The 13,266-nt window shown below is 53.4% G+C and overlaps 7 protein-coding genes across 7 annotated transcripts; 3 read left to right on the top strand and 4 right to left on the bottom strand.

Annotated features, from left to right (window-relative positions):
* Window positions 1-181: 181 nt before the first annotated feature.
* B0T23DRAFT_447326 (vacuolar ATP synthase subunit D) lies at window positions 182-1,604 on the top strand (the record flags this gene model as incomplete). The annotated part of the gene is made up of 6 exons (XM_062841000.1): window positions 182-196; window positions 278-390; window positions 472-482; window positions 555-939; window positions 1,005-1,045; window positions 1,106-1,604. 6 exons carry the CDS (start codon window positions 182-184, stop codon window positions 1,333-1,335), a joined length of 795 nt encoding a protein of 264 aa, XP_062690326.1. The 3' UTR covers window positions 1,336-1,604.
* Window positions 1,605-1,654: 50 nt separating this feature from the next.
* On the bottom strand, window positions 1,655-2,590 carry B0T23DRAFT_407364 (uncharacterized protein; the record flags this gene model as incomplete). Its single annotated transcript, XM_062839181.1, has 3 exons — window positions 1,655-2,052; window positions 2,124-2,437; window positions 2,559-2,590. The coding sequence occupies 3 exons, from the start codon at window positions 2,588-2,590 to the stop codon at window positions 1,655-1,657; spliced, it is 744 nt and encodes a 247-aa protein (XP_062690325.1).
* Window positions 2,591-3,377: 787 nt separating this feature from the next.
* B0T23DRAFT_224310 (uncharacterized protein) lies at window positions 3,378-6,820 on the top strand. The gene has a single exon (XM_062833786.1). It carries the CDS (start codon window positions 3,485-3,487, stop codon window positions 6,593-6,595), a length of 3,111 nt encoding a protein of 1,036 aa, XP_062690324.1. The 5' UTR covers window positions 3,378-3,484; the 3' UTR covers window positions 6,596-6,820.
* Window positions 6,821-7,044: 224 nt separating this feature from the next.
* On the bottom strand, window positions 7,045-7,992 carry B0T23DRAFT_407362 (uncharacterized protein; the record flags this gene model as incomplete). Its single annotated transcript, XM_062839180.1, has 1 exon — window positions 7,045-7,992. The coding sequence occupies one exon, from the start codon at window positions 7,990-7,992 to the stop codon at window positions 7,045-7,047; it is 948 nt and encodes a 315-aa protein (XP_062690323.1).
* Window positions 7,993-8,215: 223 nt separating this feature from the next.
* B0T23DRAFT_224305 (Elongator complex protein 4) lies at window positions 8,216-10,003 on the bottom strand. The gene has a single exon (XM_062833785.1). The coding sequence runs from the start codon at window positions 9,772-9,774 to the stop codon at window positions 8,605-8,607; it is 1,170 nt and encodes a 389-aa protein (XP_062690322.1). The 5' UTR covers window positions 9,775-10,003; the 3' UTR covers window positions 8,216-8,604.
* B0T23DRAFT_224276 (uncharacterized protein) lies at window positions 10,004-10,937 on the top strand. Its single transcript, XM_062833784.1, has 2 exons — window positions 10,004-10,579; window positions 10,670-10,937. Exons 1-2 carry the CDS (start codon window positions 10,233-10,235, stop codon window positions 10,779-10,781), a joined length of 459 nt encoding a protein of 152 aa, XP_062690321.1. The 5' UTR covers window positions 10,004-10,232; the 3' UTR covers window positions 10,782-10,937.
* On the bottom strand, window positions 10,838-12,375 carry B0T23DRAFT_224264 (NUDIX hydrolase domain-like protein). The gene is made up of 2 exons (XM_062833783.1): window positions 12,205-12,375; window positions 10,838-12,062 (listed from the first exon to the last, which is right to left on the bottom strand). Exons 1-2 carry the CDS (start codon window positions 12,249-12,251, stop codon window positions 11,093-11,095), a joined length of 1,017 nt encoding a protein of 338 aa, XP_062690320.1. The 5' UTR covers window positions 12,252-12,375; the 3' UTR covers window positions 10,838-11,092.
* Between the last annotated feature and the right edge of the window lie 891 nt (window positions 12,376-13,266).

The following is a 13,266-nucleotide window of genomic DNA, read 5'->3' as shown; positions in this document are numbered from 1 at the left end:
TCCACCAACCACGGCCCGTCCCTCCTCCAAGTACCTAGATATCGAACCTAGAGTATCTGTCGTTGTCGCATGGAATAGCATCACGACTCCTCGAACCATCATTTACTTCCCCCAGGACCTACCGTCGCCTCAGTCTTATACCCTACCTCGAGTATACCTTGGCCATTGCCGGATCGCAAACATGTCTGGAGCTGCGGTAAGAGCCCATCCTAGCTGCTCCCCCGCAATTACCACAACCAGGTCCATGGCGTTGACTGACAATGAGTGGTGGTGATAGGATCGCGAGGCCGTCTTCCCCACACGGCAGTCCTTGGGTATTATGAAGGCCAAACTCAAGGGCGCCGAGACGGGTCACAGCTTGCTCAAGAGAAAAAGTGAAGCTCTCACCAAGTTCGTTGTTCCCCTCCCGGCCCATGTCCATCCATACACTTACACAGAGCTTGATACTAACATGTTGATTTTACTCAACAGGCGTTTCAGAGGTACTAGCCACTCTCGCACACACCCATATATCCGCGAAATGTAGACACTCTAACACACATGTCTCCTCACAGAGATTACCCGCCGAATCGACGAAGCCAAGCGCAAGATGGGCCGCGTCATGCAGATCGCTTCGCTCTCCCTCGCCGAAGTCACCTACGCCGTCGGCGGCAACATTGGATACCAGATCCAAGAGTCGGCCAAGTCGGCGCGATTCCGCATCCGGGCCAAGCAGGAGAACGTCTCGGGTGTGCTGCTTCCCGCCTTCGAAGCCTACCAGGCCGAGGGCAACGACGACTTCGCCATGACGGGTCTGGGCAAGGGTGGTCAGCAGGTACAGCGGTGTCGTGAGACGTACGCCAGAGCGGTGGAGGCCTTGGTTGAGCTGGCTAGTCTGCAGACAGCGTTCGTTATCCTTGATGAGGTCATCAAGGTCGTCAACCGGAGAGTCAATGCGATGTAAGGCCAACCCAACCCGTCTTCCCTGCAAGATAGAACGGGGGACACTAACACGGAGTTTCTAGTGAGCACGTCATTATTCCTCGAACTGAAAACACCATCAAGTGTAAGTAGATGTGAATCCCAAGGTTCCGGCACTAGGGTAGATTACTGACAGCTATGATAGATATCAACTCGGAACTCGACGAGCTTGACAGAGAGGAGTTCTACAGACTCAAGAAGGTTGCTGCCAAGAAGCAACGAGACAATGCCGAAACTGACGCTCAGATGAAAGCAAAGAAGGCAGAGCAGCAGCGGCTAGCCCTTGCAGACTCTGAGAATGCTGAAGGTGAACAAACCGAAAACACCCCTGCCGATATCTTGGCAGCTGAGGAGGACGAAGACGTCATCTTCTAGTTTGATGTCAACTTGTTAAGGCATGGCGAATCGCTGATGGCTCGACGGACTATCGATGACGATCAAGAATGTTTTGTTTGCATCAGAATTGTTGAGGCAAAGGGCATGGGCGCAATTAAGGAGTTTGTCTTGTTTTTATTCTTGTTGTAGCAATGGGTATCTGAAGAAGGCGCTTTGCGAACTGCCCGAGTGGTGCCCTCACGAAACGGAAAACTTCTAGCACACTCTGATAAACTGTGCAGTGCATGAAATCTGTATCGCACGATACTACTATTTCCTTTGTTGACTTTCCCCAGGCATGCATCCTTCAAAACATGCTCTACTGTCTCTGGTAGGTAACCTTCATGATCTTTTCGCCGTTCTTCAAGGCCATGCCGGCCGTGTTTTCCTTTGCGGTGATAGCACCAGCCTCGGCGTCGTATTCGACGAAAGCGATGCCGCTGCGACCAGGCACAGTACGGACTTCGCGGAAGCCATCGAAGCGGGAAAAGATGGTAGTGAGGTCGTCCTTGGTGAAGTCGTCGGGTAGGTTCTGGACGAATAGAATACGGTTGGGAGGCAGGTACTCGTCGGGTACAACAGCAGCAGGACCCTGGCCCGTAGCCTTGAGGCCGGCACCGCGCTGGTTCTTGGCAGGGCGCGCATCGGGGGCGGCACCCTGGAGAGGACGCTTGAGGCGGTTTTGTTGTTCGGCGACTTCGAGGGCTCTCTTCTTGTCTGTAGCGGATGATTGTCAGATCGAATACTCTCGCTGCTAAGTGGGGGTCGGGGAGGCGAAGGGACCATACCCTTCTCAGCAATGCGCCTGCGCTTGTGCTGGTCAAACTCCTCCTCGTTGCCAGTCTGAATAACCGTGGCGTCGCTCCTCGTCCGCGCCAGGGCCACCACCATGGGCTTCTCAAACAGCTCGAAGCCCTGGAGTTCATCGATGGCAGCCTGAGCCGACTCGGGTTTGTCAAAGACCACAAAGGCCTGGCCCTTGGCCTTGAGGTTGGTCTTGGCGACGATATCAATCACATTGCCGTATTCGGAGAAGATGGTGCGCAGGGCCTCCTTGAGGGGCTCTGGCTTGACGCGCTCCTCGAGATTGCGTACATAGACTCTACACAAACCGCAAACATGGGTCGGTTAGCTTGATCGTATTCCGGGATTACCTCTTGACTAGAGAAAAACACCCGACACCAGCCAGTGCTTTGTATGTGTCGGAGTGCAATGACACATACGTAGCGATGGGGGCCTGTCCAGCTGAAGCCATTGTTGGTGGCTATCGACGGTTTAAAAATAGCGATTGGAACGGTACGAAGGATCTATCCGCGTGATCGTGAAGATCGTAAAATGCTCGTGCGCAAGAATAGGACTAGTAGGTACTGTAGGTGTCGTCGTCGGTTATCACCGAGCAATCTTGAAGTGTAATGATGTCCAAGTGCAAGTTCTTAGTGGAGTTGCTTTTTTTGGTGGAGAGTTGGGGGATCCGCAATTCAACAAGGGACTCTAGCACAAGGAAGCGCTCAGGAGGCACCACCTGGGCTCAGCTGCGCTACGTGACGCTACTGTAGGAGGCTAGGCACTGTACACTACACACGAATGTAACAAGCCTGCCTGGGGCGTGGGGCCCCACCAGTTACCTCATCCCGCTCGGCTTTCATTCCATGCAACTTACCTATCGCAAGGCCCGCCTGTTGCTCGCTGTTGATTGCTCCGATGCAGTGTCGGGTAGTCTTCTCTCTCCGCTTTGCCCACTGTCGCAGGGTGTGTCTCGTCCCGCGGCAACAGCGGTCCCATCCTCTCCCCTCTTGTCTCTGGTCCTACTCAGTCTCCATGCTCTGGCCGTGTCAGCATCCTGAAATCCAGCCCAGCTTCTACTATATCAAACAACTTGGGAACCCAACAGCTATCCATACGCGTAACAACCGTCTCGGTTTGCCGCCCCTTTCTGTCATGCGAAGATGCTGGACGTTTTCCTGAGCGAAACCACCAGATGAGAGACAAGGACTCACGCAACCAGGAAGAGACAGAAGTGAAGATAGGCGGTTAGCCAGTTGCCGACGCAGCCGGCGATCGCCACCCAGCTCATTACGCAGTAAAAGAGGAATTTGCGAGCCCGAACCTCAGCGTGATAGATTCACCTTCCATTCCATAAGATCCCATTATGGACGATAGTGTTTTCCTGCCGGGTGCTGCAACGGCGGCAGCAGCCTTGGCCCCGACATCAGTACCCATCCCGGTGCTTAACAATGCCAGCGCATGGCACAACTTCACGCTCTGGACCGCCCAGCACCTGGGCTATGCGTTCAACGTGACGAAACTGGCGCCTTCGCTCGAGGATTTGGTCTGGGCGGGACCCAGGATGGTGAAGAAGCTGGGGAAGCTGGGCGGCTCCTATATCTTTTACCCCGATGCCATTGACGGCTTTGGCCAGCGCGTCATAGCTGAGTCGACCGATCCAGCCGCTTTCTTTGTCACGACTGCTCCCGACAGCACCACCGCCGCCGACGCCGCTCGAGCCATACTCGAATCCGCATCATCTTCGGCCGCGGCCACCGCTACGGGCCAAGAGTCAGCCGCCTTCGCATCACGATTTACAATGGAGGGCGCCAGAGGTCTAGGGAGCGTCTTCAGCTACGCAACAAGCAAGTGGGCTCTAGCATGCATTGTCATGGCTGTTGTCTTCAACCGAACACACATCTTCGCCGCTACTCGCCGCCGACTTGCACTACGCTGGACTGTTCGGCTTGCGCTCCGGCTACCTGTTATCTTGGTCCTCGCTTGGCAGGTCGAACGAATCCTTGAATCGATACAGTGTCAAACGTCTCCCGACTTTGCCAATCTGCGCTGGGGCAACGCCAGCAAGAGCTCCGACCTCATGTTCTCCGAAAAGAACAACTTTCTCCACGGCTTGAGCTCGACCCTGCTCTTCGGCGCAACCGATAAACAATCCTGCCAGGCTATAAGGATGGTGCCATGGGACAACAATTCAAACGAGCAGCCGGAACTAGTAGGATCCTTGTCCCGGCTCTGGCCCCTGTTCATGACATTCTGTGTTAGTCAGTTTATCGAGGTTCTCTCTGCGACGGTTCAAGGCCGTCCAGTAGCCGCGGAAACGGGGATGACGCTTTTCGAGCACTCGTTGGCCTTTGCCGAAGCTGATGCTGCCATCAGCAACCAGCTGGGCTGGGGTCTCTTTGCGGGCAAGGGCAATTCTTCCCAGGCATTAACAGGATCTGCCGTTGCCGTGACGCGCAGCATGATTCTAAGGAGAGTCAACACGTCGCCAGAAGTTCTGCTGGTTGCGTTTCTCTCTGCCATGAGCCATCTCACTAGCCAAATACTTGGTGTCTTCAACCTACAGTCTAAATTCCGCTTGATCAACACTGGTTTCTGGGGACTCTGCTTTATGGGCAGCATTGTCTGGGGCGCCGTGACTTTTTCCATTGAAGATAGCTCAGCTCAAGCACTCTTGAGATTTCCTACGGTCTGCATTATTGGATTTGTACCGCACGTTCTTATCATATGCGGCATCTTTATCTGTTCTGTGATTTACGCTCTAACGATGGCGCTCTCAGCCTTCGCTGTTGCTGAAGGCGCTCTCGATGCTGGACAACAACGCCCAACTCTCCGAGACCGCCTTGCTCGAGCCCACGCAAACATGCAAGCCAATGGATCTCTTTCCGACATCCGTATCCGGTGGGATATGGATTTCTATACTGCTCTCCTTCGAGCTGGCTTTGGGGCCATCACTATGGCTAGTGAGGCCGTCTACCTGAACGAAGACCACCGGGTGAATGTGAAACGCTATACCTGGTTGGAGGACGAACGGTTCCGCGAGATCGAGGAGTTGAGGATGCAATGGCTTGGAGGCGGAGTATCAGGTTCTCGTTTCGACTCCGTCGGTGTTATCGGTCTCGTACCTGTCAAGGAAGATCAAGCAAACGCCACGAGCGGTTACGCGAGGGAACGGGCAGCTCAAAAGATACCCCGGAATAGCGTTTCCGCCAGGCGACTGAGAGACGGGGTGGGCGCTACTGAACGCAGTGGTAGGTGGCTATTGGCGATCGAGTATGTTATGCACATCAGCCGCCTGATCATCACAACTTCGATGCTCGTCATCATCAAGTTACTCTCTTACTTTGGGATTCGGAACCCGCCACGTTGGCTCCGGGCATTGGCCCTTCAGCCACCAAAGTCGGAGACTACCACCACTGGCAGGAGGTCAGGGCGGAGAGGTGATCGCGGCACAACAGCCATCTGGGTAGACGCATCAGATCCCAACTCTTTCCCTGTTCCACGCAGTGAGCGTGTAGACGTGGAAGCCGAGTTCCGTCGGCGCCTCCAACAACCCCTCGGCAGTGAGCAACCCAACGCCAGCGAAGCCGACATCGACTCCAAGCTCTATAGCTGGTTTCTTAACGGCGGCTGGTGGGGAAGCACTGATACAAGCGGTGACTACGTTCCCCCTGACGGCGGTTCCGGCCTGGACGACCCTGACTTTGACACCACAAGCATCATCTCCACAACCGAGAGCACATCACTATCAGACCTAGACGCCTGGGAATCCGACAGCGACAACAACCATCTCCAAGACGGCCAACGAACACCCACTCAATCGTCCCCTTACCCAAACAACAACAATAACCAAAACCCGCTCCAACAATCCTGGGCCTTCTCCCGGGAATCCACTCCCTCGCAAGTAGCAGACCTCCCCCTAGCAGCCTCCGACCTCGCCCGCCTCCTCAACCCGCAGAGCCCGGAAGAGCGCGACGAAGCCATCACCCTCGCCGCCCACTTGTCCTTTGAAGAAGGGATCATGACCCGCTCCCGCTTTCGCCAGCACCAAGCGCGCCAGCGCGTCAAGGTACTACTATCTGGCGCCCAACACCGTAGTCTTTACGGATATGGAAGGGGGCAAAGCACACAAATGATGACGCCCGAGGAAGAGGCTAGACGGTTGGAACAGATATTGTTGTCGAGGCGGGCGACTGCTGCGCCCACGGAGGCAGGGGAGGATGGCAGCGGAAGTGGAAGTGGAAGTAATGGGGCGGCGGCAACGGCGGGCGACTGGGCAACGGGCGCGGATGGACTGGGTAGTGAAGGACCGCAGTGCGTGGTCTGTCAGTGCGCGCCGAGGACGATTATCGTGTGGCCGTGTCGGTGTCTGAGTCTCTGCGATGAGTGCAGGGTTAGTTTGGCCATGAATAATTTTGACAAGTGCGTGTGTTGTCGGAGGGAGGTTATTAGTTTTAGTAGGATTTATGTGCCTTGATACTTTGGGTTATGGACTTTATTGGGAAGAGGAAGATATTTTTCGTATTTCTAAATGGCTTTACACTACACACCTAGTCTAGCTGGTAATGATGAAGGAAATGAGAGGCATGTCTTAAGGAGAAAGCATCATGAGATGGAAGTTGCGTGTCAAACAGCATGATGGATGGTCATCGAGGTAAGTATCACGTTGTGAGGCATGCACAGGGGCAAATGGGAAGCGACTGAAAGGGTGTTTTGATGGTTCTTGATTTGATCGTGGTTGCCTTGGTTGCCTTGGGGCGAATAATTCCTATGGCTTTCCGACAACATCTCGAGGGACTACATATACGCAACAATATATTCATCGTTGAACAGGCTTAAATCCGATGCGATCTCACATGATACAGAATGTGAAAGTTTGTTGTAATGGGTATCATCTCTTCAGTCGAATGCTCAAGCTGCCTGAAACTACATGCCCGCCCACTCAATGCAGAACGCCCTCAACTCGCCAGCTTCACTGTTCTCTGTCGCCGGCTTCTGCCCTCCCATGAGGAAACTCTTCTTGACAGCCGTTCCCAAGCGACCACTGGTGACGAGATCCAACATGGGGATCTTCTCATCCCACCCATAGCTGTTTGCCATATAATGAGCATGATAGCGGAAGGGATCGCCGGGGTAGACGCTAAAGTCACCACCGAAGCGCAGACCTGGAGTGATGAAGTATCCTCTCTCGTTCAAGTACGAATACAATGGTAGCGCAGTGTGGTTTTCTACATCAGGATTACTTATCCCGTTAGAAATCATGGCATTGCTGGTGGTTGGAGTGATTGCAGGTAGTTTCTCCTTGACCAGCGGCTTCTGAGGCGGCGTCGACGAGTCCGTCTTGACTGGCTTGGATGATGACGACTCCAAGAGGGATTCTGCTCCTCCCTCTTCTTCCTGATCTACGGCGGCCGTGACGTCGTCAGCAGATGATGCTGGCAGCGGCAGTTCAGTGGGTACGACAACAGGGGGCTGTGGCTGTTTCGGCTTGCGCTTGTCCTTGTGCTTAGCCATAGACTGTGCCTTGGCCTCATTGAACACAAGCTGGGCAGTTCTGCGCTGCGTCTTGATAGACTGCAGGTACGACTTGCGCGTCGCGTCATCCATTGACTTCAACTGGGTTAAGTGTTCTAAAGGGTCATCGGCAATGTAGGCAACCTTCCTGTCCAAAAGCATCTTGGCATCCTCGGCATACAGCTCGAGCGGCAATCCTAGGAAGACATTCTGTGTGGGATTCTGCGGCATGGTGCCCGTGAAAACAGCGCAGATGCCATGCTGGCGGCGGATATACGCCACGTCATCAATATCAAAGACGAGGTACCGACCAGCGATCTTGGAGATCCGTACTTGTCTGTCATCCTCGGTTGATGCCATTGTGAGTGTGTGAAAACAATGAAGTGCCTAAGTTTCTCTTGGTTAGAAACGGTTCGTAAAACGAGCTCGCGTGTGTGGACAGGAGAGATAGATTGGCCAGAGGATCAGAAGCCTTGGACAGCCGTATTTATCATCACTATGAATCAGGGGATTGACAGATTGATACGTTTGTTGTTTCATCATAAAAGACCAACTGGAAAGTGTGCAAAAAGAGCTGTTTTGACTTACCAAAAATGCTGTTGTTGGACACGACGACACGAGGAGAGAAAGTGGGAAACTTCTGGGCGGAGGTGTGTGGGCTTTTATCGCGCCGTGGCAGAAAACGGCGGAAATTTGGGCGGTGAGTCGACGACCCCACACATTTTCCTTGAGCTCCACCTCAGGTGTTGCTGTACGCCCGTAGGTAGAGGTAGCTTCAGGCAGGTGTCGACCAATTGTTTCAGTGGCTCGAATGGACTTACAGCATGCCCAATACCTGGGCAGGTAAAGAGACGGAGTTTCAATGATGATCAAGAAGCTCACCTGAACATATGATGAGACTGCCGAAAGGGGGCCAAATACAGTCGGTTATTTGCAAAAACAAGCCGTTAAATTGCCAAACGGAAGGGGACTTTAGAAATCAAGCCCATCCTTCATTGGAGCAGCCGAGGGCTTCTCCTGCTCATCCTCGACCATAGGCGGGAGACTGTACGGTTTGATCACCAAGCCCTTGGATGCGCTCAAGCTGAATGACAGATTCTCTCGGAATTGGCCCGACTCTGCTCCTCCACCACCCTTCTCATGATACACAGGCAGTGTGTATACTTTGAACATACCCTGGGGTTGCTCGTTTGCCTTGGGATCGGACCCTGAGGGCGGCGGCGGCGCGGCACCTAGCCTGGCAGGTAAGGGGATGAGCTCGACGACGCCGTCACAAAGAATCTCTATCCACCGGACCAGGCCTGAACTGCGAGGGAATAAGGACGTCGGGAAGGTAATGATTGCTGTGAGCTGGGTGCTGTACAGTCGAAGGAGAGCCCGGAGCCCATGTAGAAACTGTAGAACCTCTGATGGTTGGGCGCATCCAGGAGGATAGAGGGTTGGTGAGAGGAGACTGGGCACCACCAGTCTATGAATGGTGCTTGATCCTGAGCTCTCCAACTTGGCCCGCAATTGCTTGAGAATCATCTTGAGAGGAGAAGCTGTCCCAACACTTTTCCGGTCTAGGCTCGGGGCACCGCCAACTGAAATCGGGTTCAGAGTACCCTTGGACTCGGAGCTTGCAAGCCTCTTGCTCAGATCGAAGGAGTGACAGAAAGGCGCTCCAGAATCCCCACGAGTAGAAGCTCCTGCATTGGCGTTGTTACCCAAAGACTCATATCTCCACGCAATCTTCATCTTCTCTTCGGGTGCCGGCGCCGGTGATGCACTCTTTGACTTCTTGTCAGGTGAAGCCAACCCTGGAAGCTGATGCCTCCATTCTGGCGGAAAGGCTACTGCGTGAACCTGATGCCCTTGGACGAGACCCTCGGCAGCATAGTACCGTAGAAGAATTCCAGAAAAATCGGTGGTCCCTTGCTCCTCAACCAGTAAGCATGTGCCCAAGGGGAGTCCACCGTGTCCTGCAAGAAGTTGGTCCAGGGAAGCAGTGCCAGTTGAAGTGGTCAACCTGCCATCGGTTGGTGATGGTCGAAGACCCGGCGCAAGCTGCGTTTCCTGTTTGGGTTGTTGCTGCTGGGGAGCGGACGGCGTGAGTCCGGCTCTCGGTGAGGATAGGACGGTGTTTCTTTTGACGAAGGACATAGTTCAGTCGGCAAGTTGCAGTCCTTATTTGAGTATCGAGTCCAAACTTGATGTTGAGGTATGCTTCAAATCCAAATAGTGTCAATTTGATCCCTGAAGAAATTCCATGGAAGCTTGGACGTCCCTGGAGTGTCTGAGAGCCCCGCCGTACTTTTGGCACACACTGGACGGGCGTGACAGGGATTCTCGATGGCGGTTGCCCCACTACTTGCCCCGGCATCCTGGTCCAGTTGCCGCAAGGCTGGAATTTTTTGGGACGGCAACTGCATGGCGGCATCTCCATCGCTCAGTCGCATCTCCAAAAGTTTCCCAAAACACCATCATTACCGCTCGTGACAATCCGTTTTACCCACCAATCAACACGCGTTTGATACTCGACCAAACTCTTACACCAGTATCCTTCCGATCGATCAATATCCAACATCCACTGTTTCATCGAATCCACACCAGCATTCACAATGTCCGCCCTCACGTCCGACGCCCAACTCTTCGAGGACGAGTTCAAGGTCGAGAGGATCAGCGATCCCAAGTACGACCGCGTCGACCGTCTGTACTGCACCTCTGTCGATGGCCAGACCAGCATGCAGCTCGATGTCAACAAAGAGCTCTTCCCTGTCAAGGTCGGCGAGTACCTTAGAATTGCATTGGCCACTTCCTTGTCCCTCGACGGCAGCAAGGACGACGAGAGAGGTTGGCGCGATGCTGCCAAGCTCGGCAGCGTTGAGCAGACCCTGGCCGACAGTTATGAATATGTCTGCCACGGCAAGGTCTACAAGTTCGAGGATGGAAAAGATGGCCAGACCATGTAAGTTGTTGCCTGGGAATTGGGAAAGAGTATCTTGATCTTGGAATTCGGGGGAAATGAGTGGCTGACTGGTTCGGTTGCAAAATCTAGCAAGGCGTATATGTCCTACGGTGGTCTTCTGATGGCCCTCGACGGTCCCTACAAGAAGCTCACGCCTCTGCGTGTCGACTATGTTTACCTCCTCGCCAACAGGAACGCTTGAGAGCTAAAATTTCCGGAGAATAAAAATAGAAAAAAAGCAAATGTTTTTTTTAGCGGCTGAACAGCATTAGACCGATCAAGAGTCTAAGGCGCGAGCAACATTCAGTGGACCTTTGGAGGGCGAACGGGCGTTTAAGGTTATGCGTAGACCCGAAAAGGCATATCCGAGGGAAAAGGGGTCTGGACTCTGGGGAAAGTAATGAATCAAACGATACCCGGAAGCAAGAACCTGTATTTATGCCCGCTACCGAGCCAAGGGTTGTCCATCTGCCTTTGAGAGAGCTAGTGCTCTGCGGAAGGTGCTCGATGGATTCAGGCCTGGTGAGGACCGGGAAAGGCGATATGTCGATGAGCCCGGTCGCGAAATGCGTCGTAATGCGGCTCGTTGTCAGGCGTGTAAATGCCGTGCCGAACGAAGAAATCGAGCATGACGACTGCACAGTTCGGCTTCCACATTCCCTGGGCGAGCTGTTCCTGGATCTCCTCCACTGTGCACAAGCTGAAGCTCTCGACCTCGCCGTCCTTTGGCTCGGGGACGACACTTCCATCCGCAGGTAGCTCTAGATCATAAATCCATTGGCATTCCGGGTAGATCAACCCCGCCTCGCCTCCCGCGCGCTCATCCGTGATGTAGATATAAGTGATGGTGCAGACCTCTTTGGCGTTGTTCCTCACGATATGCTCGGACAGCGAAGCCTCTTCGTCCGCCTCACGGATGACGCATTCGAAGGGGTCTTCGTTGGTCATCAAGCCGCCCGCTACCGCGTTGTCCAACATGCTCGGATAGGTCGACTTGGTCGCGGACCGCCTGGGAACCCAGATTCTCAAGTCATACTTGCTGCTGGCGTCCTGATGTCTGATGAAGGCGTTCATATGCACGCCGTAGCGTGTGGTTCCAAAGAGGCCCATAGCTGCCCGCTCTATGCTGAACACGAGCTCCTTGTTGCGACCGTAAACTGGCCACAGCTCGTTTCGCCAGCTCTTGAGGATGGCAAATGCCTCTTGTTCACGCCAAAGCGCAGTGAGCTCTCCGACAAGCCGAGTGCGTTCCTCGTAGGTTTTGTCCGGGGCATCACGGAAGAGCACCACAGTCCTATTAGAGACATCGATGTGCAACCCTAACTGCCCTTTGAGAGTTGCCGGGGCTTTGTTGAGTGCATCGACAACGTCCAACTTCACGTAGCCTATGGGTACCTGACCCTGCTGGTCTTCCCAGACGAACGTGTAGAAAGACTTCATGATCTGGGCATAAGCCTCGGGATCCCGGTCCGCGTAAGGGAAGCTTGATTTTTGGAGAAAATGTAAGCGCTCGTTCTGGTCATGTTCGGAATCTTGGTAAACCTTAGATCCATTTCACTGAGTTCCATCTATGTTCCCGGCCGTGATCACAGAGGATTCGGTTTCACAGAAAAATGAGTACGTACGCATCGACCTTAGCCACCAAGTCGAGGGTGGACAACCGAGGAGTCATGGTTAGGCAACGGGTTCGCGAGATCTTGGATAATAGGGCGTGGACACACGGGATCGAGTGATGCAAATGAAGTCGAAAGTCTGGATTTCTGATGGGGAAGGTCCTGAAAGTTGACTTGAGCTTGAGAGGCACAAGTGAGAGGATGTTGTCAAGGGAAGAGAGCGTGGGGAAGCAGATATTGGCGTGCGCTAATCTCCTGTCGTTCGGGAGCGCAATTGAAGACCGTCGGGAATTGGGAGGGGAGGAACATGAAGCATCTCGAATTAGAGAGACAGCATCAACCGGGCAATTCTTCACTTTCAATATATTTGAATCAATGGAACGAATTCGTCTTTGAGGTTACGAGCGCAAGTGGATTGATCTCATATCGTCTTTTCATTCAGATAGTTCAGATGACGAGACTCGGGACAGAACTTATGGAAGGATCGAAATCCAAGAAGCCCCTGTCGAGCGTTGAGGCGCTTTGTAGCGGGGAAAGAGCAGGTTTACCACAGGGGGTCACAATAGGGTAACGAACAATCCTCATTGAAAGTGGAAGTTACAGACAAGGACTTGACCTTTCCATCCATCCGTCATTGGCTCCCAAAATGGAGATTGCATCGAGGAACTGGCCGGGAGGGTCTCTCTAGTACTGAAGCTTCAATTTTTTGCAAGTCGAGGACTCTAGAATCATCTCTATGTTGGTTCCAAGACCCGGTGATTTTCTGAACTGCCCGGCTGCCCTGCCGTCACAAGGAAGCATCCGAGACGGTAGACCCACAGTAGCTTGATATCTCGCCATCACATCATCAGCTTCAATAAGAGTGTAGAAACAAATATATACCAGACGACTCTTCGGGGGAAACTATCAAGTATACTTGACTGCTATTCTTTTCAATGCGAAAAACCGTGAAATCCTCTTTCCCTCTTTATCGCCAGTGATGGTTGTGCGCAAAGAATACCTACCTGGCTGCCAGCTCATTGTTTGACCCCACATATTACGGCATCATAAACGCTTCGGCCGCTCCACGTCCGG

The sequence above is a fragment of the Neurospora hispaniola genome (genome assembly GCF_033458365.1).
Source record: "Neurospora hispaniola strain FGSC 10403 chromosome Unknown B0T23scaffold_7, whole genome shotgun sequence".
Taxonomy (NCBI): domain Eukaryota; kingdom Fungi; phylum Ascomycota; class Sordariomycetes; order Sordariales; family Sordariaceae; genus Neurospora; species Neurospora hispaniola.
Note: the sequence above shows the minus strand (reverse complement) of the source record. Positions and strands in the feature narration are given on the sequence as shown.

What these genes read in the sequence shown, in the direction of transcription:
- B0T23DRAFT_224310 (XM_062833786.1), top strand. Translation starts at nt 3,485, where the DNA reads ATGGACGATAGTGTTTTCCTGCCGGGTGCTGCAACGGCGGCAGCAGCC.
- B0T23DRAFT_224305 (XM_062833785.1), bottom strand. Translation starts at nt 9,774, where the DNA reads ATGTCCTTCGTCAAAAGAAACACCGTCCTATCCTCACCGAGAGCCGGA.
- B0T23DRAFT_224276 (XM_062833784.1), top strand. Translation starts at nt 10,233, where the DNA reads ATGTCCGCCCTCACGTCCGACGCCCAACTCTTCGAGGACGAGTTCAAG. An exon ending in GGAAAAGATGGCCAGACCAT is followed by an intron (nt 10,580 to 10,669) that starts GTAAGTTGTTGC and finishes TGCAAAATCTAG; the next exon opens with CAAGGCGTATATGTCCTACG.
- B0T23DRAFT_224264 (XM_062833783.1), bottom strand. Translation starts at nt 12,251, where the DNA reads ATGACTCCTCGGTTGTCCACCCTCGACTTGGTGGCTAAGGTCGATGC. An exon ending in TTGGTGGCTAAGGTCGATGC is followed by an intron (nt 12,063 to 12,204) that starts GTACGTACTCAT and finishes CCAAAAATCAAG; the next exon opens with CTTCCCTTACGCGGACCGGG.